This window comes from Salvelinus namaycush, chromosome 24 (assembly GCF_016432855.1).
Source record: "Salvelinus namaycush isolate Seneca chromosome 24, SaNama_1.0, whole genome shotgun sequence".
NCBI lineage: Eukaryota > Metazoa > Chordata > Actinopteri > Salmoniformes > Salmonidae > Salvelinus > Salvelinus namaycush.
Genome location: NC_052330.1, coordinates 26,048,170 through 26,075,461, shown reverse-complemented (window position 1 = coordinate 26,075,461; position 27,292 = coordinate 26,048,170). Strand labels below are relative to the sequence as shown.

General features: G+C 44.9%; 1 protein-coding gene across 1 annotated transcript in view; it reads left to right on the top strand.

The window, feature by feature from the left end:
- The first annotated feature begins 7,211 nt into the window (after positions 1-7,211).
- The window catches only part of LOC120019118 (pleckstrin homology domain-containing family G member 1), a 43,374-nt gene continuing 23,293 nt past the window's right edge, over positions 7,212-27,292 (top strand). Inside the window, exons 1-3 of the mRNA XM_038962386.1 lie at positions 7,212-7,727; positions 15,055-15,155; positions 15,813-15,882. Of these exons, the coding sequence (XP_038818314.1) occupies positions 7,329-7,727; positions 15,055-15,155; positions 15,813-15,882 (570 nt within the window). The 5' untranslated portion in view covers positions 7,212-7,328. The remainder of the gene's footprint in view (positions 7,728-15,054; positions 15,156-15,812; positions 15,883-27,292) is intronic.

Here is a 27,292-nt window from a genome sequence, read left to right as displayed (position 1 = left end):
ACTATGGGGTTTATATAGATAAAAATACATTTTAATAGAGCTAAGCACAGGTTAAATATTAGAGGAAAACCTGGTTCAGTATGCTTTCCAACAGACACAGGGAGACAAAATCACCTTTCAGCAGGACAGTAACCTAAAACACAAGGCCAAATATACACTACCGTTCAAAAGTTTTAACACCTACTCTTTCAAGGGTTTTTCTTTATTTTTTACTATTTTCTACATTGTAGAATAATAGTGAAGACATCAAAACTATAAAATAACACATATGGAATCATGTAGTTAAAAAAAGTGTTAAACAGCCACCTTTTGCTTTGATGACAGCTTTGCACACTCTTGGCATTCTCTCAACAAGCTTCACCTGGAATGATTTTCCAATAGTCTTGAAGGAGTTCCCACATATGCTGATCATTTTCCTTCACTCTGCAGTCCAACTCATCCCAAACCATCTCAGTTGGGTTGATGTCTGGGGATTGTGGAGGCCAGGTCATCTGATGCAGCACTCCATCACTCTCCTTCTTGGTCAAATAGCCCTTACACAGTCTGGAGATGTATTGGGTTATTGTCCTGTTGAAAAACAAATGATAGTCCCACTAAGCTAAAAAACAGATGGGATGACGTATCGCTGCAGAATGCTGTGGTAGCCATGAAGGTTAAGTGTGGCTTGAATTCTAAATAAATCACAGACAGTGTCACTAGCAAAGCACCCCCACACTATCACACCACCTCCTCCATGCTTTATGGTGAGAAATACACATCCGGAGATCATCCGTTCACCCACACTGCATCTCACAAAGACGGCGGTTGGAACCAAAATTCTCCAATTTGGACTCCAGACCAAAGGACACATTTCCACCGGTCTTATGTGTCCATTGCTCGTGTTTCTTGTCCCAAGCAAGTCTCTTCTTATTATTGTTGTCCTTTAGTAGTGGTTTCTTTGCAGCAATTCGACAACGAAGGCCTGATTCACACTGTCTCCTCTGAACAGTTGATATTGAGATGTCTTTTACTTGAACTCAGTGAAGCATTTATTTGGGCTGCAATTTCTGAGGCTGGTGCATCTAATGAACTTATCCTCTGCAGCAAAGGTAACTCTGGGTCTTCCATTTCTGTGGCGGTCCTCATGAGAGACAGTTTCATCATGGCGCTTGATGGTTTTTGCTACTGCACTTGAAGAAACGTTCAAAGTTCACGCAATGTTCCGTATTGACTAACCTTCATGTCTTAAAGTAATGATGGACTGTCGTATTCTCTTTGCTTATTTGAGCTGATACTGCCATAGTATGAACTTGGTCTTTTACCAAATAGGGCCATCTTCTGTATACCCCCCTACCCTGTCACAACACAACTGATTGGCTCAAACGCATTAAGAAGGAAAGAAATTCCACAAATGAACTTTTAACAAAGCACACCTGTTAATTGAAATGCATTCCAGGTGACTACCTCATGGAGCTGGTTGAGAGAATGCCAAGAGTGTGCAAAGCTGTCATCAAGGCAAAGGGTGGCTATTTGAAGAATCTCATATAAAATATATTTTTATTTGTTTAACACTTTTTTTGATTACTACATGATTCCATATGTGTTATTTCATAGTTTTGATGTCTTCGCTATTATTATACAATGTATAAAATCTTAAAAATAAAGAAAAACCCTTGAATTAGTAGATGACCGGTAGTGTACACTGGAGTTGCTTACCAAGACATTGAATGTTCCTGAGTGGCCTAGTTAGTTTTGACTTACATTGGCTTGATGAACAACCAACTTGACAGATTTTGAAGAATTTTTTAAAGAATAATGCGCAAATATTGTACAATTCAGGTGTGCACAGCTCTTAGAGACTTACCCAGAAAGACTGACAGCTGTATTCGCTGCCAAACGTGATTATAACATGTATTGACTCAGGGGTGTGAATACTTATGTAAATTAGATATTTGTCTTTCATTTTCAATAAATTTGCAAAAAAATGTAGGCCTGGTCTTTGTGTCCTTATTGAGTTAGCCTAAATGTAGGCCATATTCTGAGAGCCACTGGTTCACTGTGTTGCTGTTCTGGCAGGAAAGGTAGAGCTCACAGCACTAATACCCAGTCTAATCCTTAAACACACACACACACACACACACACACACAGACATAGACACACAGACTTAGACATGCACACGCAACTGGAGAAACAGTACCAACTCTGAGGCTTTAGGCCCGTAATTAGAGAGAATTTACACAGATCAGTTTGAACATAATCTGGGCTGAAGATAACCCCAACCCCCCTGCTCACCTCACTCACACTCTACTTGTTCTAGTCACATTTTACCACTGTTACTCACACAGAGTTTGGGTGTGCAGTGTGCAAGCGCGCGTGTAACAGGTTAGGTGTGACACGAAAGGTGCAGGGGAAGGGCTGGGTAAACAGAAGTAAGTAAGTCTTCGTCTGTTGTTTGGTTTTCACTAGGGGTAGAAACACATGGTTTCTTTGTGTGAATGTTGCTGGCCCATGTCTAATAGCTCTAATGGCTATAAGGAGTCCCACTAAAACCATTAGCTCAGTTAGCATTATCTCAGGGGTGATAAACCAAATGCATGTAAGAAACACACACGAAACACACAGAGTTCTTCCAATCTCATGGGTGTAAGTACCATGGAGTGGAGAAGCGTTGAGGTTGCCTCTCACCTGACTCACCATCCCTCTGCTCGCTCTCCCTCCCTCCACTGGTGTAAGTACCGTGGAGTGGAGAAGCGTTGAGGTTGCCTCTAACCTGACTCACCATCCCTATGGTCGCTCTCCCTCCCTCCACTGGTGTAAGTACCGTGGAGTGGAGAAGCGTTGAGGTTGCCTCTCACCTGACTCACCATCCCTCTGCTCGCTCTCCCTCCCTCCACTGGTGTAAGTACCGTGGAGTGGAGAAGCGTTGAGGTTGCCTCTCACCTGACTCACCATCCCTCTGCTCGCTCTCCCTCCCTCCACTGAGAAAAGGAGACATAGTCTTCCAGCTGATGGTGAAACTCAAGTCAATGCATTATTTCTGCAGAGCCCTGCAAAATGACCTCCAGCAGGCCACAAATGTGCATGTGTCAGCATATGGTCTCACAAGGGGTCTGAGGATCTCATCTCGGTACCTATTGGCAGTCAGGCTACCTCTGGCGAGCACATGGAGGGCTGTGCGGCCCCACAAAGAAATGCCACCCCACACCATGACTGACCCATCGCCAAACCGGTCATGCTGGAGGATGTTGCAGGGCTCTGGCAGTGCACCTCCTTGCACAAAGGCGGAGGTAGCGGTCCTGCTGCTGTGTTGTTGCCCTCCTACGGCCTCCTCCACGTCTCCTGATGTACTGGCCTGTCTCCTGGTAGCGCCTCCATGCTCTGGACACTACGCTGACAGACACAGCAAACCTTTTTGCCACAGCTCGCATTGATGTGCCATCCTGGATGAACTGCACTACCTGAGCCACTTGTGTGGGTTGTAGACTCCGTCTCATGCTACCACTAGAGTGAGAGCACCGCCAGCATTCAAAAGTGACCAAAACATCAGCCAGGAAGCATAGGAACTGAGAAGTGGTCTGTGGTCACCACCTGCAGAATCACTCCTTTTTTGGGGGTGTCTTGCTAATTGCCTATAATTTCCACCTTTTGTCTATTCCATTTGCACAACAGCATGTGAAATTTATTGTCAATCAGTGTTGCTTCCTAAGTGGACAGTTTGATTTCACAGAAGTGTGATTGACTTGGAGTTACATTGTGTTGTTTAAGTGTTCCCTTTATTTTTTTGAGCAGTGTATATATTTTTAATACCTTTTATTTAACTAGGCAAGTCAGTGAAGAACACATTTTTATTTTCAATGACGGCCTAGGAACGGTGGGTTAACTGCCTTGTTCAGCGGCAGAACGACAGATTTTCACCTTGTCAGCTCGGGGGATCCAATCTTGCAACCTTACAGTTAACTAGTCCAACGCAATAACGACCTGCCTCTCTCTCGTTGCACTCCACAAGGAGACTGCCTGTTACGCGAATGCAGTAAGCCAAGGTAAGTTGCTAGCTAGCATTAAACTTATCTTATAAAAAACAATCAATCATAACCACTAGTTAACTACACATGGTTGATGATATTACTAGATATTATCTAGCGTGTCCTGCGTTGCATATAATATGACTGAGCATACAAGTATCTGACTGAGCGGTGGTAGGCAGACGCTTTTCGTTGTGCGTCAAGCATTGCGCTGTTTATGACTTCAAGCCTATCAACTCCCGAGATGAGGCTGGTGTAACCGAAGTGAAAGGGCTAGCTAGTTAGCACGCGCTAATAGCGTTTCAAACGTCACTCGCTCTGAGTTGTTCCCCTTGCTCTGCATGGGTAACGCTGCTTCGATGGTGGCTGTTGTCGTTGTGTTGCTGGTTCGAGCCCAGGGAGGAGCGAGGAGAGGGACGGAAGCTATACTGTTACACTTGCAATACTAAAGTGCCTATAAGAACATCCAATAGTCAAAGGTTAATGAAATACAAATGGTATAGAGGGAAATAGTCCTATAATAACTACAACCTAAAACTTCTTACCTGGGAATATTGAAGACTCATGTTAAAAGGAACCACCAGCTTTCATATGTTCTCATGTTCTGAGCAAGGAACTTAAACGTCAGCTTTCTTACATAGCACATATTGCACTTTTACTTTCTTCTCCAACACTTTGTTTTTGCATTATTTAAACCGAATTGAACATGTTTCATTATTTACTTGAGGCTAAATTGATTTTATTGATGTATTATATTAAGTTAAAATAAGTGTTCATTCATTATTACAAATACATTTTAAAAAAATCGGCCGATTAATCGGTATCAGCTTTTTTGGTCCTCCAATAATCGGTATTGGCGTTGAAAAATCATAATCGGTCGACCTCTAATCTGGATAGACCTGGAAATAGCTGCGCAGCGATCCTCCCCATCCAACCTGACAGAGCTTGAGAGGATCTGCAGAGAGGAATGGGAGAAACTCCCCAAATACAGGTGTGCCAAGCTTGTAGCGTCATACCCAAGAAGACTCAAGGCTTTAATCGCTGCCAAAGTTGCTTCAACAAAGTACTGAGTAAAGAGTCTGAATACTTATGTAAAATGTGATTTTTATTTTATTTTTATACATTTGCAAGAATGTCTAACGTTTTTTGCTTAGTCATTATGGGGTGGTGTGTGTAGATTGAGGATGGAAAAAAACTATTGAATCAGTTTTAGAATAAGGATGTAACATAATAAAATGTGGAAAAATTCGAGGGGTCTGAATACTTTCCGAATGCATTGTATACATTTTCCAACTATTTTCCATCCCAAAAATTTTGAATAAGATGGAAAGTAGATTGAAAAGGGGTCTTAGAAAACATCTACCAGAAAAAGTCATTAAAGGTATTAAAAATACATCAAAACAAAACTAAGATCAACACTTATGTTTAGTTTTGGAGAAATGATTTGCCTTCTATAAGTTTAAGAAATATTGCCTTGTAATTCCGTTACCAAAAACCCACATTACAAGTACAAGTAGACCTGCTAATTAGTTATATCTTTTTTTCCCCTTTTTTTTTTTACTGATATCAAGTTTGATTAAAACTCGTAATTCTGTTACCAAGTCGGAATTACTGAAATTGATTTGGCTACAATGGGAGTTTTCAAGTCTGGACAATCACACTCTCTCTCTCTTCTCTCTCCATGTAATGTCACCTCTCCCAGCTCTTACTGACTCCTACCATGATACCTACCACCTAACCTCTTTCCATTTACTGTAACAAGCATCCTCAACCACTGAGCACCAACCCACAACGGACATCCATGGACTTTGAAAAATTGTTTACATTTGGTCAGTCCGTCCTGGCAAGACCAAATCTGAACCAATCATAGACGTTTGTTTTGCATGATGTACAGTAGAAAACAGTACAGAACAGTAAAGAAAAGTAGAGTACTGTAAAATCACCCCTTGGCCCTCCATTTGCGCCATTTGCACAAGTGTCCCAAAGCTGAGGGAGTGAAAATTATCTAGGGTGTAGGGGCTAATTAGCCCCACCGTCAGTTACTTCAACTGAGCCTGCAATGCTGCCGGCTTCATAGCGAATTGGAATCCCATAAGGCACAGCGTTATTGTTGAGTTTGCGCAATTTCACACAAAAGATTGGAGTGGCGTGCCTAATTATATGACACATGCATTTGTTTGTCTGATGGTGAGACTTGACACATATGAAATACCTCCCAAATTAAATGTTTAACTGTAACTGAGGTTTATATTTTGTTAAATGACAGGGGATTTGTTCATTTGAATTTCATGTTCGTCAGCAACACGTAATAACAGTGGGTCCTCAAGGGCGAGTTGGGAGGGGCGAGGCGGTGGTTTGGGATTCATACCTCTTTCACTTACTCACTCTCTCTCTCTGGTCTCTCTCTGGTCTCTCTGTCTGTCTCTCGCTCTGGTCTCTCGGTCTCTCTCTGGTCTCTCTCTCTGGTTTCTCTCTCTGGTCTCTCTCACTGGTCTCTCTGTGGTCTGTCTGTCTCTCTCTGGTCTCTCTGTCTCTCTCTCTGGTCTCTCTGTCTGTCTCTCTCTCTGGTCTCGCTCTGTCTCTCTCTGGTCTCTCTCTTTGATCTCTCTCTGGTCTCTCTGTCTGTCTCTCTGGTCTCTCTCTGTCTGTCTCTCTCTCTGGTCTCTCTGTCTGTCTCTCTCTGGTCTCTCTGTCTGTCTCTCTCTCTGTAAATGACTTAGTGTGGTCATCATGGTTTGGTAGAGTGCTTATTTTTGTGTGTGTTCAAAGCCTTCTGGCCATGGTATGAGTTGAGGACATGGTTGTGGTCAGTTTCAGTTAGACTGGACACCACACTCTCACGACTGTGGTATGGCCTGTTTTTCAGTTGGAATCCTAAACCGATCAGGGGACATGAACAAGGTGTGGGTTTTCTACTTTGGCCTTTCTGCTGAGAGAGAGAGGGGCAGGCTTCCAGTGTCTAGTCAAACTGTGGCCTGGCAAGCTTGCCACTTGGAATCCAGATAGGGACCCTGTGGGAACATAAAGGGGTTCACTTTTTGTTGTTTTATTAGGATGGTTGAGGCGTTTAAGCATCTTCCTGTTTTGTGAGTATTAACAATGTTTACTCTGAACTTGATGAGAGGACAAGGATAAAGGTCTCAATACTCACACTTCCTTTTCTCTCCCTCTCTCGCCTCCTTATTTCAGACGATTACACGGATGCCCTCCCTCCTCTCCCAGAGATTCCGGATGCCGGCTCGGTCCTGAGCTCAGTGGGCGTTCCGGGCCGCTTTCGCCACTCTGACATTCACCACACCCCTCTACGCTACTGCTCCGCCCACAGCATGGACTCCTCCCCAGACAGTGCTGAGCGCCCAATCAGCTACGGCTCCACCTCTTCCTCCGCCTCCTCCAGGGATAGCCACTGTTCACTGGGCAGCCGCTCCACTTTAGTCCCCTCCCCTCACTGTCACCCCGCTCCTGACCGGGACTCCGGGGCGATCCGGTTGGAGCTGGTTCCAGCCAGGCAGCTGGGATGTGGGGATGAGGAGGAGAGGAATATTGGAGGAACAGATGCAGGAAAAGGGACTGTTAGACAGGTGTCTGCCCAGACCCCCCAGTCAGACACCAAGGCTGGGGAGAGGAGCTCCCCGGGGCCCAGGGTGCAGTATGTGGACAGGGTGGTTCAGGAGATAATGGACACTGAGAGGACCTACGTACTGGACCTGCAGAGCATCGTACAGGTAAGGAACATGGTACCACACAACACCACTGGGGAGACACAAACATAGTACTTATCCTTCTTACAGGAGTCTGTCCAGTACTGTGAGGAACGGGGTACCACACAACACCACTGGGGAGACACCAGCTATCACTGCACCTACATACAGCACAGGGGTACACAGCACAGTTTTCAGACTGTTAGGTGAGATGCAAACAGTAGGACAGCGCAGGCAGTGTTTCCCTACTCCAGTCCTCCCAACAGTACATATTGTTGTTGTAGCCCCGGACCAGCACACCTGATTCAACTTGTCAACTAATCATCAAGCCCTCAGTGAGTTGAATCAGGTGAGTTTGCCCAGGACTAAAACAAAAATGTGTTATGTTGGAACTGCTGGAGGACTGGAGATGAACCCTGTTGGGACTGTTGGAGGACCTGAGATGAACCCTGTTGGGACTGTTGGAGGACCGGAGATGAAACCCTGTTGGGACTGCTGGAGATGAAACCCTGTTGGGACTGTTGGAGGACCGGAGATGAAACCCTGTTGGCACTGCTGGAGATGAAACCCTGTTGGCACTGCTGGAGATGAAACCCTGTTGGGACTGCTGGAGGACCGGAGATGAAACCCTGTTGGGACTGCTGGAGGACCGGAGATGAAACCCTGTTGGGACTGCTGGAGGACCGGAGATGAAACCCTGTTGGGACTGTTGGAGGACTGGAGATGAACCCTGTTGGGACTGTTGGAGGACCTGAGATGAAACCCTGTTGGGACTGCTGGAGATGAAACCCTGTTGGGACTGCTGGAGGACCGGAGATGAAACCCTGTTGGGACTGCTGGAGGACCGGAGATGAAACCCTGTTGGGGCTGCTGGAGATGAAACCCTGTTGGGGCTGCTGGAGATGAAACCCTGTTGGGACTGCTGGAGATGAAACCCTGTTGGGACTGCTGGAGGACCGGAGATGAAACCCTGTTGGGACTGCTGGAGGACCGGAGATGAAACCCTGTTGGGACTGCTGGAGGACCGGAGATGAAACCCTGTTGGGACTGTTGGAGGACTGGAGATGAACCCTGTTGGGACTGTTGGAGGACCTGAGATGAAACCCTGTTGGGACTGCTGGAGATGAAACCCTGTTGGGACTGCTGGAGGACCGGAGATGAAACCCTGTTGGGACTGCTGGAGGACCGGAGATGAAACCCTGTTGGGGCTGCTGGAGATGAAACCCTGTTGGGGCTGCTGGAGATGAAACCCTGTTGGGACTGCTGGAGGACCGGAGATGAAACCCTGTTGGGACTGCTGGAGGACCGGAGATGAAACCCTGTTGGGACTGCTGGAGATGAAACCCTGTTGGGACTGCTGGAGGACCTGAGATGAAACCCTGTTGGGACTGCTGGAGATGAAACCCTGTTGGGACTGCTGGAGATGAAACCCTGTTGGGACTGCTGGAGGACCGGAGATGAAACCCTGTTGGGACTGCTGGAGATGAAACCCTGTTGGGACTGCTGGAGGACCGGAGATGAAACCCTGTTGGGACTGCTGGAGATGAAACCCTGTTGGGACTGCTGGAGATGAAACCCTGTTGGGACTGCTGGAGATGAAACCCTGTTGGGACTGCTGGAGATGAAACCCTGTTGGGACTGCTGGAGGACTGGAGCTAAAACCCTGTTGGGACTGCTGGAGGACCAGAGATGAAACCCTGTTGGGACTGTTGGAGGACTGGATGGAACACTGCAGTGTAGGACAGATACTAGTATATTACTGAACAGCATTATACCAGTCAGGACCTGTGAAAGAAAGAACGGGGGTCAAGATGAGTGTCATAGAGTGTTCATAGACAACACCCATATACAGGAGAAGTTGATTTGGGCGGAAGAGTTGTCGTCAGAGGTCCCAACCAGCAGGAAACTGGTCCTTTCAGAAAGAGATAGAGGGGGTGGGTGAGTGAGTTAGTTGTCAGAGAAACTGTTTCCTCACCCCTCCCACCCTGTCACATGGACCAAGATGGATGTCCTTACCCCCACCATCCCTCCTCGCTCCATTCAGGGTGAGGAGAATAGGAATGGGAGAGCGGTGCTGTAGGAAGAGGGATTTAGAGCTGCAATAACAATGTCTAAAGTAGGTTAGCTAAACACTGAGCAGAGATCACTTTAAAGACGTATACTCCCCTTAGACCTGGACCCCCCTAACTCAACTACTCAACAAGACCCCCTTATCAGATCTATGTGGCCGGACACCCACTCTTCCACTACACTTTTAGACAGGACCATAATTTACTCCTTTCTCCCCCCTTATTAATGTCAATCTCTGTTAAGACTTCCAACACTTACGCTATTCATAATCAGTGGATTACATTCAGAGCAGACTGCCCTGCTATATCTAGTGCTTGTCAGCAGGTCCCATATCACTTCACATTAAGTGGGTGTAACACATCGCACTCATTCACCATCATATTCACCACCACCACCAATGTACAGTATAGTGCTACTATCCACCGTGGCCACTCGCCATCAGAGCTGTCACCCTCCACCCATTACCCAGAATCCCCTGCGTGGTACTTTCCGCAGGGTTAGAGGGGGTGATGGCCCAAACACAAATATTTAACCAGACTCCTGTGGGCTCTCCTGCACTCCATCTGTCAACGACGGACGGTGATGCGGCCTGCACAAGCAGTGTGTTTGTATTGGTATGTGCATTGATGTGTGTAGTGGTTTGTGTGTGTGGCACATGATGCATGAATATGTACAGTGCATCCCATCAAGCTACACACAATACCCCATAATGACAAAGTGAAAACAGGTTTTTAGAAATGTTTTCAAATGTATTACAAATCAAAAACAGATACCTTATTTGCATAAGTGTTCAGACCCTTTGCTATGAGACTCGATATTGAGCTCAGGTGCATCTTGTTTCCATTGATAATCCTTGATGTTTCTACAACTTGTGGTAAACTCAATTTATTGGACATGATTTGGAAAGGCACACACCTGTCTATATAAGGTCCCACAGTTGACAGTGCATGTCAGAGTAAAAACCAAGCCATGAGGTCGAAGGCCAATTAATAAGGTCGAAGGAATTGTCCGTAGAGCTCCGGGACAGGATTGTGTCGGAGCAGCCACGCTCCCCATCCAACCTGACAGAGCTTGAGAGGATCTGCAGAGAAGAATGGGAGAAACTCCCCAAATATAGGTGTGCCAAGCTTGTAGCGTCATACCCAAGAAGACTTAAGGCTGATGTGCTTCAACAAAGTACTAAGTAAAGGATCTGAATACTTATGTAAATGTCCTATTTCAGTTTTTTATTTTTAATACATTTGCAAAAATGTCTAAGCAGTTTTTTTGCTTTGTCATTATGGGGTATTGTGTGTAAATTGACGAAGGGAAAAAAACAATTCAATCCATTTTAGAATAAGGCAGTAATGTAAATAAAATGTGGAAAAGTCAAGGGGTCTGAATACGTTCCAGATGATGCACTGTAACTGTGTGTAGTACAGGGTAGATTCACCCTGTATATGGTGGTCCTTCCCTGGCTGAATAACTGTGTGTAGTACAGGGTAGATTCACCCTGTATATGGTGGTCCATCAGGCTTCTCCAAATGAACTCACAGAGAAACCTGGAGAACGCCTTTCATCCCTTTCCCCCTGCTCCAGTCCCGGACATGGGACACATCTTTCATCCCATTCCCCCTGCTCCAGTCCCGGACATGGGACACATCTTTCATCCCATTCCCCCTGCTCCAGTCCCGGACATGGGACACATCTTTCATCCCATTCCCCCTGCTCCAGTCCCGGACATGGGACACATCTTTCATCCCTTTCCCCCTGCTCCAGTCCCGGACATGGGACACATCTTTCATCCCTTTCCCCCTGCTCCAGTCCCGGACATGGGACACATTTTTCATCCCTTTCCCCCTGCTCCAGTCCCGGACATGGGACACATTTTTCATCCCATTCCCCCTGCTCCAGTCCCGGACATGGGACACATAGATGTTGACCAGGAAAAATCACAGCGCCTCTGGGAATTCTCAACAGAGGCTTATGGGGTTCCAGAAATGGAATATGGAGGAGTTAACATGTCCTAGTGAACTGGTTTTCATGTGGACGTATGGAGTGAGGAGACTGGGTGTCGGTGTATGTTAGATTTAGAGAAATTGAGAGAAAGTTTGTATGTCTTAATGTGTAACGTGGGGAATCGTCAAATTCCGTTTATATTGAGTCTCAAACGTTTGAGAAGCATAGCTGGAGGTGTGTGTGCGTGTGTTTTGGAATTGTGTGTGTTTCAAGATGTGCGTGTTTGGTTTTGCTATCCTTGTGGGGACCAGACGGGGTGGGGTTTAACACTTTGTGTGTGTGTGATCAGGCTCAGACTAGGCTGTGTTGATTGACTGGGTCAGGGCAGGTCACATGGCTAATAAAGCCGCACCTTACACCTTAACCATGGCCAACAACCCCAACCCTAAACATGACCCTGGTCCCGTACCGTGACTCCACCGACCACCATTATCCTAACTTAAATTATCCTAGCCATAACTCTAACCCCCAAACCTGGCCCTAAACCATTGCCCTGAAACCCCCATATTTGCCCTTTCACCCCTAAATCCTCCAAACTGTCTCCTCTTACCTCAGAACCTTGACCCCCTGCTTCTATTTTACACAATGATTCTGTCAGAGTTCCCCCTCTGGGAGTGGATGACCACACCAAACAATCTAAGAGTGTTGTGTGTGTTAGAGAGGGGGAGGGGGGGGGGGGAGACGCAGGTTGGCTACTTTGTGTAGCCTGCAGATAAACAGTTGAAGTCAGAAGTTTACATACACCTTAGCCAAATTCATTTAAACTCAGTTTTTCACAATTCTTGACATTTAATCGTAGTACAAAATCCCTGTCTTAGGTCAGATAGGATCACAACTTTATTTTAAGAATGTGAAATGTCAGAATAATAGTAGAATGAATTATTTCTTTCAGCTTTTATTTCTTTCATCGCATTCCCAGTGGGTCAGAAGTTTACATACACTCAATTAGTATTTGGTAGCATTGCCTTTAAATTGTTTAATTTGGGTCAAACTTTTTGGGTAGCCTTCCACAAGCTTCCCACAATAAGTTGGGTGAATTTTGGCCCATTCCTCCTGACAGAGCTGGTGTAACTGAGTCAGGTTTGTAGGCCTCCTTGCTCACACACGCTTTTTCAGTTCTGCCCACAAATTTGCTATAGGATTGAGGTCAGGGCTTTGTGATGGCCACTCCAATACCTTGTCTTTGTTGTCCTTAAGCCATTTTGCCACAATTTTGGAAGTATGTTTGGGGTCATTGTCCATTTGGAAGACCCATTTGCGACCAAGCTTTAACTTCCTGACTGATGTCTTGAGATGTTGCTTCAATATATCCACATAATTTTCCTCCCTCATGATGCCATCTAATTTGTGAAGTGCACCAGTCCCTCGTGCAGCAAAGCACCCCCACAACATGATGCTGCCACCTCCGTGCTTCACGGTTGGGATGGTGTTTTTCGGCTTGCAAGCCTCCCCCTTTTTCCTCCAAACATAACGATGGTCATTATGGCCAAACAGTTCTATTTTTGTTTCATCAGACCAGAGGACATTTCTCCAAAAAGTATGACCTTTGTTGCCATGTGCAGTTGCAAACCGTAGTCTGGCTTTTTTATGGTGGTTTTGGAGCAGTGGCTTCTTCCTTGCTGAGCAGCCTTTCAGGTTATGTCGATATAGGACACGTTTTACTGTGGATATAGATACTTTTGTACCTGTTTCCTCCAGCATCTTCACAAGGTCCTTTGCTGTGGTTCTTGGATTGATTTGCACTTTTCGCATCAAAGTACGTTCATCTCTAGGAGACAGAATGTGTCTCCTCACTGAGCGGTATGACGGCCAGACTTGTGGAGGTCTACAATTTTTTTTCTTAGGTCTTGGCTGATTTCTTTTGATTTTCCCATGATGTCAAGCAAAGAGGCACTGAGTTTGAAGGTAGGCCTTGAAATACATCCACAGGTTCACCCCCAATTGACTCAAATGTTGTCAAGTAGCCTATCAGAAGCTTCTAAAGCCATGACATCATTTTCTGGAATTTTCCAAGCTGTTTAAAGGCACAGTCAACTTAGTGTATGTAAACTTCTGACCCACTGGAATTGTGATACAGTGAATTATAAGTGAAATAATCTGTCTGTAAACAACTGTTGGAAAAATTACTTGTCATGCACAAAGTAGATGTCCTAACAGACTTGCCAAAAGTAGTTTGTTAACAAGAAATTAGTGGAGTGGTTGAAAACGAGTTTTACTGACTCCAAGCTAAGTGTATGTCAACTTCCGACTTCAACTGTAGATGGTGTCAGTGTGAGAGAATGTACTTATCCCATCTGTCAATGAGACGGAGACGAGAGGAGAAACAGGATGAGGGAGAGACAGTTTGTGTGTGTGCGTGTGTGCGTGTGTGCGTGCGTGCGTGCGTGCGTGCGTGCGTGCGTGCGTGCGTGCGTGCGTGCGGTACCGTGTCTGTGTACGCGTGGAGAGAAAGCTGAGGCGTATAATCACTATTGGTAGCTGAACATGTCATGACTGATGGCTGAGATGGTGGGATAAGATACTGTCTGAACAGACACAGCCTCGGTTCCTTAAACACTTCTCTACAAGCCTCTCACCAGTGTATCCTATTAGCTTTGGACACTGTCCATCTGTGAATACTGTAGGCCCTTAGACATTTTGCTGTGCTGGTCAAACAGCCATCTGGACAAAGAGGAGTACCCACTGAATAGTCTCTAGTTAAGTAGGCGGGTTAAGACTGGACTGAACTCAGGGAGAAGTGGGCTGTGGGCGCAGTTTTTTTTACTAGACAGTAATGCTCTTCGTCTAAAGCAGATTGAATGTGTGCTGAATAAGTGTGAGAAGTGTATGTGGTCTCAAAGTGTTTACGATGCTGTGTATTTATAAGTGGAGAGTGTTTTCATAGTGTGTGCTCAGAGTGCATGTTGGTAGGGGGTTGGTAGAATGACGCCAGGGAGCATGTCAGTCATACTGTCCCTCTCGCATGACTTGATGAGATATTCCTCAAAACACTTTGATGTGGGGGTCATAACTGACTTCGCTCTCTCCGTGTCTCTATCTGTCGCTGCCTCTTGCTGTCCCTCTCGCTCTCTCCGTATCTCTGTCTGTCGCTGTCTCTCTCTCTTTCTCTGTGTCTGTTGCTCTCGCTCACTTTCACTCAATTCACTATGCTTTATTGGCATGAAATATATTCTGTAATTGGCAATGTATTTCAAAAACCATACATTTAGAAGTCGAAAGTACAATTGCATAAAGTCACATACATTGTTTCTCAAAAAACATATGTTTTTCTCTCTTTCTGTAGGATTACCTGGAGTGTATCAGTAACCAGTCTTGCCTGGCACTGAGCTCAGAGGAGAGAGGCTCTCTATTCGGGAACATCCGAGACATCTACCACTTCAACAGGTAAACGCACGCACGCACGCACGCACGCACGCACGCACGCACGCACGCACGCACGCACGCACGCACACACACACACACAAAAAAAATACAGAGATGAGAACAGTTTCTCGCCTGTCGATGTGTGGGGGGCCAGTGACCAATCGACATTGTGTGTCCATGTTGTTTTGTCCATCTGAGGAGTGTATGTTCAAAACAACCAGCTCTGCTGGAAGCCTAGTCACTCAGACTGTCAGCTGTCACAAAGACTCACAGCTACAGAGAGAGAAAAACCTAGGGAGAATTCACATAGTGAGGGAGTTTGGTTTGACACAAACTCCTTACAAACAGTCACAATGACCTTATTCCCTAGACATGTAACAATGGTTTCACCAGTTGACTATATATCCATCAACCAATAAGAATTAGGGACACACACACACAACCTATTTCAATTCACGGAAGTTACTTTTTGTTGTAAGCAGAGTACCCTAGGACCTAATACTGTGTCCCAAGTTATATTTGTTCCTGAACATTTTTGATGTTTATAACAAAGAGCGATAGGGAGCAGTTTGGTAAGTGTGTAACTGTCAGTTTCTATTCCAATGATTTAATTAAGTGTGTGGTGTGCAAGTGGTTAATGTACTGATATGCTGATGTGATCATTTTTGGGGTTTACAGAGATCTGCTTCATGACCTGGAAAAGTGTAAATCGGACCCTGTGGCCATTGCAGAGTGTTTCGTAGCCAAGGTAGGTCTCTTTCTCTTCTTTTTCTTTCTTGTTGAAGCCTGTCTGAACAGCTGGTTCGGAACAAAAAACACTCAAAAACATGTAACACACACAACATTATTTAGGTTACAAACTAACCAAAATCGTAATCATACTTAGTCATACTGACAGAGAAGCACAATTTCTGAGGAAATTTAAGGGCCGGCAAAATGTATAATCACCATTTACTGGTGAGGGCTAATGGTAATACTTCAACACCTGAGAAAAAAACTATTCTCCTCTCGTTTCTCTTATCTGTGTGTGTGTGTGTGTGTGTGTGTGTGTGTGTGTGTGTGTGTGTGTGTGTGTGTGTGTGTGTGTGTGTGTGTGTGTGTGTGTGTGTGTGTGTGTGTGTGTGTGTGTGTGTGTGTGTGTGTGTGTAACTGTGTTTGGTCTTCTTTTCAATCCTTTTCTACATTAAATCATTCTATTTCATGATAACTGCATACTAACACTTACTCAACAGACGTATCTCTACCAATACCACAATAAGTACACAGTAATCTGTCTGTAACCAGAGTTTGTCAGTCTGGACATGCACAAACACACTAGTCATTTCACTGCGGTCTGTGCCAGTGTGTACGATAGTAGCTCTTGTTGAATTTGTATAGTTACCCAGTCCATGCTCCACATATTCATCATCCCCATACCACAATAAATCACTTCAAAAGTATTCATACCCCATGACTTATTCCACATGTTGTTGCTTTACAGTCTGAATTCAAAATTGATTGGCAACAACTCTGGTGGACATTCCGGCAGTCAGCATGCCAATTGCACGCTCCCGCAAATCTTGCGACAACATTGTGTTGTGTGACAAAACTGCACATTTTAGTGTGGCCTTTTATTGTCCCTAGCACAAGGTGCAACTGTGCAATGATCCTGCTGTTTAATCAGCTTCTTGATATGCCACACCTGTCAGGTGAATGGATTATCTTGGCTAAGGAGAAATCCTCACTAACAGGGATGTTAACAAATTTTTGCACAACATTTTAGAGAAAGACGTTTTTTGTGCGTATGGAACATTTCTGGGATCTTTTATTTCAGCTCATGAAACATGAAGCTGACTTTACATGTTGCGTTTTATATTTTTCTTTAGTATATTTTACAATACACTAGTAATGAATCAAGGGCCTCCGTGGTTTGTAGGTGGCCTTATCGCAGTCACTTTACACATGTTAAGTGTGTTTTACTTACATATTTAGTACAGTTTCAATCCTGCACTCTTTTGATTGCAGTTATCCAAAGTAGTGTGTGCCATCACTGTTACGTGACCATAAAATAGAGGTTGCGTGCGTTCAGAAACGTTCCCTGATTATTGTAGTGTTGTGTGGGTCATGAATTGGTGTTGGGTCAGTAGCCAGACAACTGCTTGGAAACATTTGTTCATTGCAGACAATCCCCCCCCAACTTAGAGTCACAACTCGGCAAAGCGTTTGAAGGAGCGAAAAAACAGACCATAAATCCCTCTAATCGTCTATCTGTCCTTATGTTCCTTACCCTGCTTTCAGTGAAATGTGTTGAGTAAGCAGCCTAGTCTTTATGGGTCCCTACATGCTGACTGCGCCACTGTTGCGCAATTAAAACAAGATCATAATGTTTTATCATCTGGTCTAAAAAGATCTTTCCTCTTCAGCGTTTAGCTGATCTCCTAACCCATAGCTCCTCTCGCCAGTCTAGACCCCTCAGCATGCCAGCCGGTCGATACAGAAGCAAAACCAATTACTATATAACATCCCATAATGGTTTACTTCTATCATAATAATGACGAGCAGCACAGTCTGGAGATGTACTATATATAAATCCACATCTATGGTAGCTCAGCAGAAATCCTCAGGTTTAGTCTCTGCCTTGCTGTTCTGAGATGATCTAAACTTCACTATTAATTAGGGATGGGGGGTTTTAAACAATTTCACTGTTCGAATAGTATCCTGAATTGTTGTTGCATATTCAAAATACATGTGTGTGTGTAGCGAGCAGACGGAAGGAGAGAGATGCCAAGGCGACTCGGCTACAGCCAAGAATAGCTAACTTGTAGCAACCACAATGTTATTTATCATCCATATAACAGTGCCTGTCTAGACTGGAGTAGCCTAGAGAAGCTAGCTAAATAACAAAGCCAGCCACCTATAGCTAGCCAGGCTAATTGAGGCCACATGCTGCGCTTTCTCCCCAACCCCATTTAGATAAAACAACAGCTATACCGGTTGGTTGCTTGTTATAGCCTACTCCTTCTCATTTCACTAAGATTTGATTCCGTCTTGTATTGCATTAGTAAACTCTCACTCCACTTGTTACACATTTATCTTGAGCCTCTTTGGCCAAGATAAACAACAAGCTACGCACGTGAAGGCACCATGCTTGTCATAACTACATTGGAAAGGTTTTAATTTAATTTAATTAATAATTAGAAATGTCATGGTATATCTTTGAATGTAACAACGTCACATGGATATTTTAATCTAATTTAGAAAATACCTTTTCAGTGTTAGAATCTGTTTAAAATGGGAATATATAAACATTCCTGTAGAAATTAATATTCACACAAGTATTCGAATACAAATGTCCCGACTATTAATCTATATCTATGTTATATCAGGAGTGATTGATAATGTAATTTAGAAAATGTCCTCACAGATCAAAGATGAGCAGAAATCACAGATTCCATCTCTGCCTTGCTGTATTATCAAATTGTATTTGTCACATGCGCCGAATACAACAGGTGTAGGTAGACCTTACAGTGAAATGCATACTTACAAGCCCTTAACCAACAATGCTTTAAGAAGTTCAGAAAAAAAGTGTTAGGTAAAAAATATATAAGTATAATATCAAAAAAATTAAGGGAACACTTAAACAACACAATGTAACTCCAAGTCAATCACACTTCTGTGAAATCAAACTGTCCACTTAGGAAGCAACACTGATTGACAATAAATTTCACATGCTGTTGTGCAAATGGAATAGACAAAAGGTGGAAATTAAAGGCAATTAGCAAGACACCCTCAATAAAGGAGTGATTCTGCAGGTGGTGACCACAGACCACTTCTCAGTTCCTATGCTTCCTGGCTGATGTTTTGGTCACTTTTGAATGCTGGCGGTGCTTTCACTCTAGTGGTAGCATGAGACGGAGTCTACAACCCACACAAGTGGCTCAGGTAGTGCAGCTCATCCAGGATGGCACATCAATGCGAGCTGTGGCAAGAAGGTTTGCTGTGTCTGTCAGCGTAGTGTCCAGAGCATGGAGGCGCTACCAGGAGACAGGCCAGTACATCAGGAGACGTGGAGGAGGCCGTAGGAGGGCAACAACCCAGCAGCAGGACCGCTACCTCCGTCTTTGAGCAGGAGGAGCACTGCCAGAGCCCTGCAAAATGACCTCCAGCAGGCCACAAATGTGCATGTGTCTGCTCAAACGGTCAGAAACAGACTCCATGAGGGTGGTATGAGGGCCCGACGTCCACAGGTGGGGGTTGTGCTTACAGCCCAACACCGTGCAGGACGTTTGCCAGAGAACACCAAGATTGGCAAATTCGCCACTGGCGCCCTGTGCTCTTCACAGATGAAAGCAGGTTCACACTGAGCACATGAGCACATGTGACAGACGTGACAGAGTCTGGAGACGCCGTGGAGAACGTTCTGCTGCCTGCAACATCCTCCAGCATGACCTGTTTGGCGGTGGGTCAGTCATGGTGTGGGGTGGCATTTCTTTGTGGGCCCTCCATGTGCTCGCCAGAGGTAGCCTGACTGCCATTAGGTACCGAGATGAGATCCTCAGAGCCCTTGTGAGACCATATGCTGACACATCCACATTTGTGGCCTGCTGGAGGTCATTTTGCAGGGCTCTGGCAGTGCTCCTCCTGCTCAAAGGCGGAGGTAGCGGTCCTGCTGCTGGGTTGTTGCCCTCCTACGGCCTCCTCCACGTCTCCTGATGTACTGGCCTGTCTCCTGGTAGCGCCTCCATGCTCTGGACACTACGCTGACAGACACAGCAAACCTTCTTGCCACAGCTCGCATTGATGTGCCATCCTGGATGAGCTGCACTACCTGAGCCACTTGTGTGGGTTGTAGACTCCGTCTCATGCTACCACTAGAGTGAAAGCACCGCCAGCATTCAAAAGTGACCAAAACATCAGCCAGGAAGCATAGGAACTGAGAAGTGGTCTGTGGTCACCACCTGCAGAATCACTCCTTTATTGAGGGTGTCTTGCTAATTGCCTTTAATTTCCACCTTTTGTCTATGCCATTTGCACAACAGCATGTGAAATTTATTGTCAATCAGTGTTGCTTCCTAAGTGGACAGTTTGATTTCACAGAAGTGTGATTGACTTGGAGTTACATTGTGTTGTTTAAGTGTTCCCTTTATTTTTTTGAGCAGTATATATATATATATATATATATATATATATATATATATATTTTACTTATATTTTTTACTGAACACTTTTTAATATATTTTAATATTTTTTTATATATATATATACACAAACAGTTGAAGTCGGAAGTTTACATACACCTCAGCCAAATACATTTAAACTCAGTTTTTCACAATTCCTGACATTTAATCCCAGTAAAAATTCCCTGTCTTAGGTCAGTTAAGATCACCACTTTTATTTTAAGGATGTGAAATGTCAGAATAATAGTAGCGAATGATTTATTTCAGCTTTTATTTCTTTCATCACATTCCCAGTGGGTCAGAAGTTTACATACACTCAATTAGTATTTGGTAGCATTGCCTTCTTAAATTGTTTAACTAAGGCCAAACATTTTGGGTAGCCTTCCACAAGCTTCCCACAATAAGTTGGGTGAATTTTAGCCCATTCCTCCTGACAGAGCTGGTGTAACTGAGTCAGGTTTGTAGGCCCCCTTGCTCGCACACGCTTTTTCAGTTCTGCCCACAAATTTTCTATAGGATTGAGGTCAGATCTTTGTGATGGCCACTCCACTACCTTGACTTTGTTATCCAAACATAATGATCAAAACAAATCAAATGTATTTATATAGCCCTTCTTACATCAGCTGATATCTCAAAGTGCTGTACAGAAACCCAGCCTAAAACCCCAAACAGCAAGCAATGCAGGTGTAGAAGCACGGTGGCTAGGAAAAACTCCCTAGAAAGGCCAAAACCTAGGAAGAGACCTAGAGAAACCTAGAGAGGAACCAGGCTATGAGGGGTGGCCAGTCCTCTTCTGGCTGTGCCAGGTGGAGATAACAGAACATGGCCAAGATGTTCAAATGTTCATAAATGACCAGCATGGTCAAATAATAATAATCACAGTAGTTTTCGAGGGTGCAACAAGTCAGCACCTCAGGAGTAAATGTCAGTTGGCTTTTCATAGCCGATCATTAAGAGTATCTCTACCGCTCCTGCTGTCTCTAGAGAGTTGAAAACAGCAAGTCTGGGACAGGTAGCACGTCCGGTGAACAGGTCAGGGTTCCATAGCCGCAGGCAGAACAGTTGAAACTGGAGCAGCAGCACGGCCAGGTGGACTGGGGACAGCAAGGAGTCATCAGGTAATAACCAATGATGGTTATTATTGCCAAACAGTTCTATTTTTGTTTCATCAGACCAGAGGACATTTCTCCAAAAAGTATGATCTTTGTCCCCATATGCAGTTGCAAACCGTAGTCTGGCTTTTTTATGGTGGTTTTGGAGCATTGGCTTCTTCCTTGCTGAGCGGCCATTCAGGTTATGTCAATATAGGACTCGCTTTACTGTGGATATATATACTTTTGTACCTGTTTCCTCCATCTTTACATAGTCCTTTGCTGTTGTTCTGGGATTGATTTGCACTTTTCGCACCAAGTACGTTCCTCTCTAGGAGACAGAACGCGTCTCCTTCCTGAGCGGTATGATGGCTGCGTGGTCCCATGGTGTTTATACTTGCGTACTATTATTTGTACAGATGAATGTGGTACCTTCAGGCATTTGGAAATTGCTTCCAAGGATGAACCAGACTTGTGGAGGTCTACAATTTTTTTTCTGAGGTCTTGGCTGATTTCTTTTGATTTTCCCATGATGTCAAGCAAAGAGGCACTGAGTTTAAAGGTAGGCCTTGAAATACATCCACAGGTACACCTCCAATTGACTCAGATGATGTCAATTAGCCTATCGGAGCTTCTAAGGCCATGACATAATTTTCTGAAAATTTTCAAGCTGTTTAAAGGCACAGTCAACTTAGTGTATGTAAACTTCTGACCCACTGGAATTGTGATACAGTGAATTATAAGTGAAATAGTCTTTAAACAATTGTTGGAAAAATGACTTGTGTCATGCACAAAGTAGATGTCCTAACCGACTTGCCAAAACTATAGTTTGTTAACAAGAAATTAGTGGAGTGGTTGAAAATGAGTTTTAATGACTCCAACCTAAGTGTATGTAAACTTCCGACTTCAACTGTGTATATATATATTTATATCTATCTGTGTATGTATGTATGTATGTATGTTATATATATATATATATATATATATATAATGAAAATAAAAGTAACAAATAATTAAAGAGCAGCAGTAAAATAACAATAGTGAGGCTATATACAGGGGGTACCGGTACAGAGTCAATGTGCCGGGGTACCGGTTAGTCGAGGTAATAGGTACATGTAGGTAGAGTTAAAGTGACTATGCATGGATAATAAACAGAGTAGCAGCAGCGTAAAAGAGCGGTCTGGGTAGCCCTTTGATTAGCTGTTCAGGAGTCTTAATGCTTGGGGGTAGAAGCTGTTAAGAAGCCTTTTGGACCTTGACTTTGCGCTCCGATACCGCTTGCCGTGCGGCAGCAGAGAGAACTGTCTATGACTAGGGTGGGTGGAGTCTTTGACAATTTTAGGGCCTTCCTCTGACACCGCCTGGTATAGAGGTCCTGGATGGCAGGAAGCTTGGCCCCAGTGACGTACTGGGCCATACACACTACCCTCTGTAGTGCCTTGCGGTCGGAGGCCGAGCAGTTGCCATACCAGGCAGTGATGCAACCAGTCAGGATGCTCTCAATGGTGCAGCTGTAGAACTTTTTGAGGATCTGAGGATCTATGCCAAATCTTTTCAGTCTCCTGAGGGGGAATAGGTTTTGTCGTGCCTTCTTCACGACTGTCTTATTGTGTTTGGACCATGATAGTTAGTTGGTGATGTGGACACCAAGGAACTTGAAGCTCTCAACCTGCTCCTCTGATTGTGGACTCCACTTTTCCTGTTGTCCACATTCATTACATTTTAGTCATTTAGCAGACGCTCTTATCCAGAGCGACTTACAGTAGAGTGCATACATTTTATTACATTTTTACATACTGAGACAAGGATATCCCTACCGGCCAAACCCTCCCTAACACGGACGACGCTATGCCAATTGTGCGTTGCCCCACGGACCTCCCGGTTGCGGCCGGCTGCGACAGAGCCTGGGCGTGAACCCAGAGACTCTGGTGGCGCAGCTAGCACTGCGATGCAGTGCCCTAGACCACTGCGCCACCCGGGAGGCGCCACCCGGGAGGCTCCTTTGTCTTGATCAGGTTGAGGGAGAGGTTGTTGTCCTGGCACCACACGGCCAGGTCTCTGATGTCAGGGTTTCTACTGTGGTCCTTTGTAGCTCAGTTGATAGAGCATGGCACTTGACATGCCAGGGTAGTGGGTTCGATTCCCGGGGCCACCCAATATGTAAAATGTATGCACGCATGACTAAGTCGCTTTGGATAAAAGCGTCTGCTAAATAGCATACTGTGTAAATGCCTGTTGTGGTTTAGGACTCAATCAGGAGGACCCAATGTACTGGATATACTTTGGATTGTGTGTGCGTGCGTGCGTGCACACCAGTCAAAAGTTTGGACACTCAAGGGTTTTTCTTTATTTTTTACTATTTTCTACATTGTAGAATAATAGTGAAGACATCAAAACTATGAAATAACACACATGGAATCATGTAGTAACCAAAAAAGTGTTGAAGAAATCTAAATATATTTTAGATTCTTCAAAGTAGCCACCCTTCCCCTTGATGACAGCTTTGCACATTCTCTTAACCAGCTTCATGAGGAATGCTTTTCTAACAGTCTTGAAGGAGTTCCCACATATGCTGACCACTTGTTGGCTGCTTTCCCTTTACTCCGCGGTCCAATTCATTCAAAATAATCTCAATTGGGTTGAGGTCGGGTAATTGTGGAGGCAAAGTCATCTGATGCAGCACTCCATCACTCTCTTTCTTGGTCAAATAGCCCTTACACAGCCCGGAGGTGTGTTTTGGGTGATTGTCCTGTTGAAAAACAAATGATAGTCCCACTAAGCACAAACCAGATGGGATGGCGTATCGCTGCAGAATGCTGTGGTAGCCATGCTGGTTAAGTTTGCAGTGAATCATAAATAAATCGCTGACAGTGTCACCAGCAAAGTACCATCACATCTCCTCGTCCATGCTTCACGGTGGGAACCACACTTGTATACTCCTCACCAATGTCCAGTCTCTAGACACCAAGGTGGATGAAATTAGGGCAAGGCTTGCCTTCCATAGAGACATCAGAGATTGTAACATTCTCTGTTTCACGGAAACATGGCTCTCTCCGGAATATGTTGTCTGAGTCGGTATAGCCACCGGGTTTGTGTCGCACCGACAGAAATAAACATCTCTCTGGGAAGAAGAATGGCGGGGGTGTATGCTTCATGATTAACGACTCATGGTGTAACCATAACAACATACAAGAACTCAAGTCCTTCTGTTCACCTGACCTAGAATTCCTCACAATCAAATGCCAACCATATTATCTCCCAAGAGAATTCTCGTCAGTTATCGTCACAGCTGTGTATATACCTCCTCAAGCGGATACCACAGCGGCCCTCAAGGAACTTCACTGGACTCGATGTAAACTGGAAACCATATATCCTGTGGCTGCATTTATTGTAGCTGGGAATTTTAAAAATGCAAATTTGAGAACAAGGCTACCTAAATTCTATCAGCATATAGATTGCAGCACTCGTGCGGGCAATACCCTGGACCACTGCTACTCTAACTTCTGCGATGCATACAAGGCCCTCCCTCGCCCTCCCTTAGGCAAATCCGACCATGACTCCATCTTGCTCCTACCGTCCTATAGGCAGAAACTCAAACAGGATGTAACCGTGACTAGAACCATTCAACGCTGATCTGACCAATTGGAATCCACGCTTCAGGATTGTTTTGATCACGCGGACTGGGAAATGTTCCGGGCAGCCTCAGAGAATAACATCGATCTATACGCTGACTCTGTGAGTGACTTTATAAGGAAGTGCATAGGAGATGTTGTACCCACTGTGACTATTATAAATCTACCCTAAACAAAAACCATAGATGGATGGAAGGCATTCGTGCAACACTGAAAGCGCGAACCACTGCATTTAACCATGGAAAGAGGACTGGGAATATGGCCGTGTAGTTATTCTCTCTGCAAGGCAATCAAACAAGCGAAATGTCGGTATAGGGACAAAGTGGAGTTGCAATTCAACGGCTCAGACGCGAGACGTATGTGGCAGGATCTACAGGCAATTACGGACTACAAAAAGAAAACTACGAACAACGTCACGGACAACGACGAATTGCTTCCAGACAAACTAAACAGCTTCTTTGCCCGCTTTGAGGATAATTTCAGTGCCACCGACACTGCCCGCTAACAAGGACTGCGGGCCCCCCCTCTCCTTCTCTGTAGCCGACGTGAGTAAGACATTTAAACGTGTTAAACCTCACAAGGCTGCTGGCCCAGACGGCATCCCTAGCTGCGTCCTCAGAACATGCACAGACCAACTGGCTGTTGTGTTTACGGACATTCAATCGCTCCCTATCCCAGTCTGCTATCCCCACATGCTTCAAGATGGCCACCATTTTTCCTGTACCCAAGAAGGCAAAGGTAACTGAAATAAATGACTATCGCCCCGTAGCACTCACTTCTGTCATCATGAAATGTTTTGAGAGACTAGTCAAGGATCATATCACCTCCACCTTACCTGCCACCCTAGACCCACTTCAGTTTGCATACTACCCCAACAGGTCCACAGACGATGCAATCGCCATCACACTGCACACATCTGGACAAGAGGACTACTTATGTTAGAATTCTGTTCATTGACTACAGCTCAGCATTCAACACCATAGACCATCCAAGCTCATCATTAAGCTGGAGGCCCTGGGTCTCAACCCCGCCCTGTGCAATTGGGTCCTGGACTTTCTGATGGGCGGACCCCAGGGGGTGAAGGTAGGAAACTACATCTCCACTTCGCTGACCCTCAACACTGGGGCCCCACAAGGGTGCATGCTCAGCATATATATATATATATTTTTAGTGGATGAGTTAATTTACTTTTACAAGGGCAGTATTTTATAGATCTGTTCTATTTCTGTGACTTTGGTTTGCTGTTTTTGGGTCACAGAGTACATGTTAGGATGGAGAGAGAGTGTGTGTGTATTAGGAGTGTGTGCGTATTGGTGGGACATCTGGTTGTGTTTAGCTGGCTCTCTGGTGGCAGACTGCTGGAGACTAAAGAGAAGCCTGCTCTTCAATTTACTGCTTTTCCCACGGAGAACCTCCAGGCAGTGTTTGTGTGTGTGTGTGTTCACACATACACATGTACTATAGTATGTATGTATGTACACTAAAAGTGTGTGTACACCTGCCTTTTCGAACATCTCATTCCAAAATCATGGGCATTAATATGGAGTTGGTCCCCCCGTTCCTGCTATAACAGTCTCCACTCTTCTGGGAAGGCTTTCCACTAGATGTTGGAACATTGCTGCGGGGACTTGCTTCCATTCAGCCATGAGCAGTAGTGAGGTCGGTCACTGATGTTGGGCGATTAGGCCTGGCTCGCAGTCGGCGTTCCAATTCATCCCATAGGTGTTCAATGGGGTTGAGGTCAGGGCTGTGTGCAGGCCAGTCAAGTTCTTCCACACCAATCTCGACAAATAATTTCTGTATGGACCTCGCTTTTTTGCATGGGGGCATTGTCATGCTGAAACAGGAAAGGGCCTTCTCCAAACTGTTGCCACAAAGTTGGAAGCACAGAATCGTCTAAAATGTATTTGTATGCTGTAGCGTTTAAGATTTCCCTTCACTGGAACTAAGGGGCCTAGCCCGAACCATGGAAAACAGCCCCAGACCATTATTCCTCCTCCACCAAACTTTACAGTTGGCACTATGCATTCGGGCAGGTAGCGTTCTCCTGGCATCTACCAAACCCAGATTTGTTCTTCAGACTGTCAGATGGTGAAGCGTGATTCATCACTCCAGAGAACGTGTTTCCACTGCTCCAGAGTCCAACGCCGGTGAGCTTTACACCTATTGAGCCAACGCTTGGCATTGCGCATGTTGATCTTAAGCTTGTGTGCGGCTGCTCGGCCAGTAAAACCCATTTCATGAAGCTACCGACGAACAGTTATTGTGCTGACGTTGCT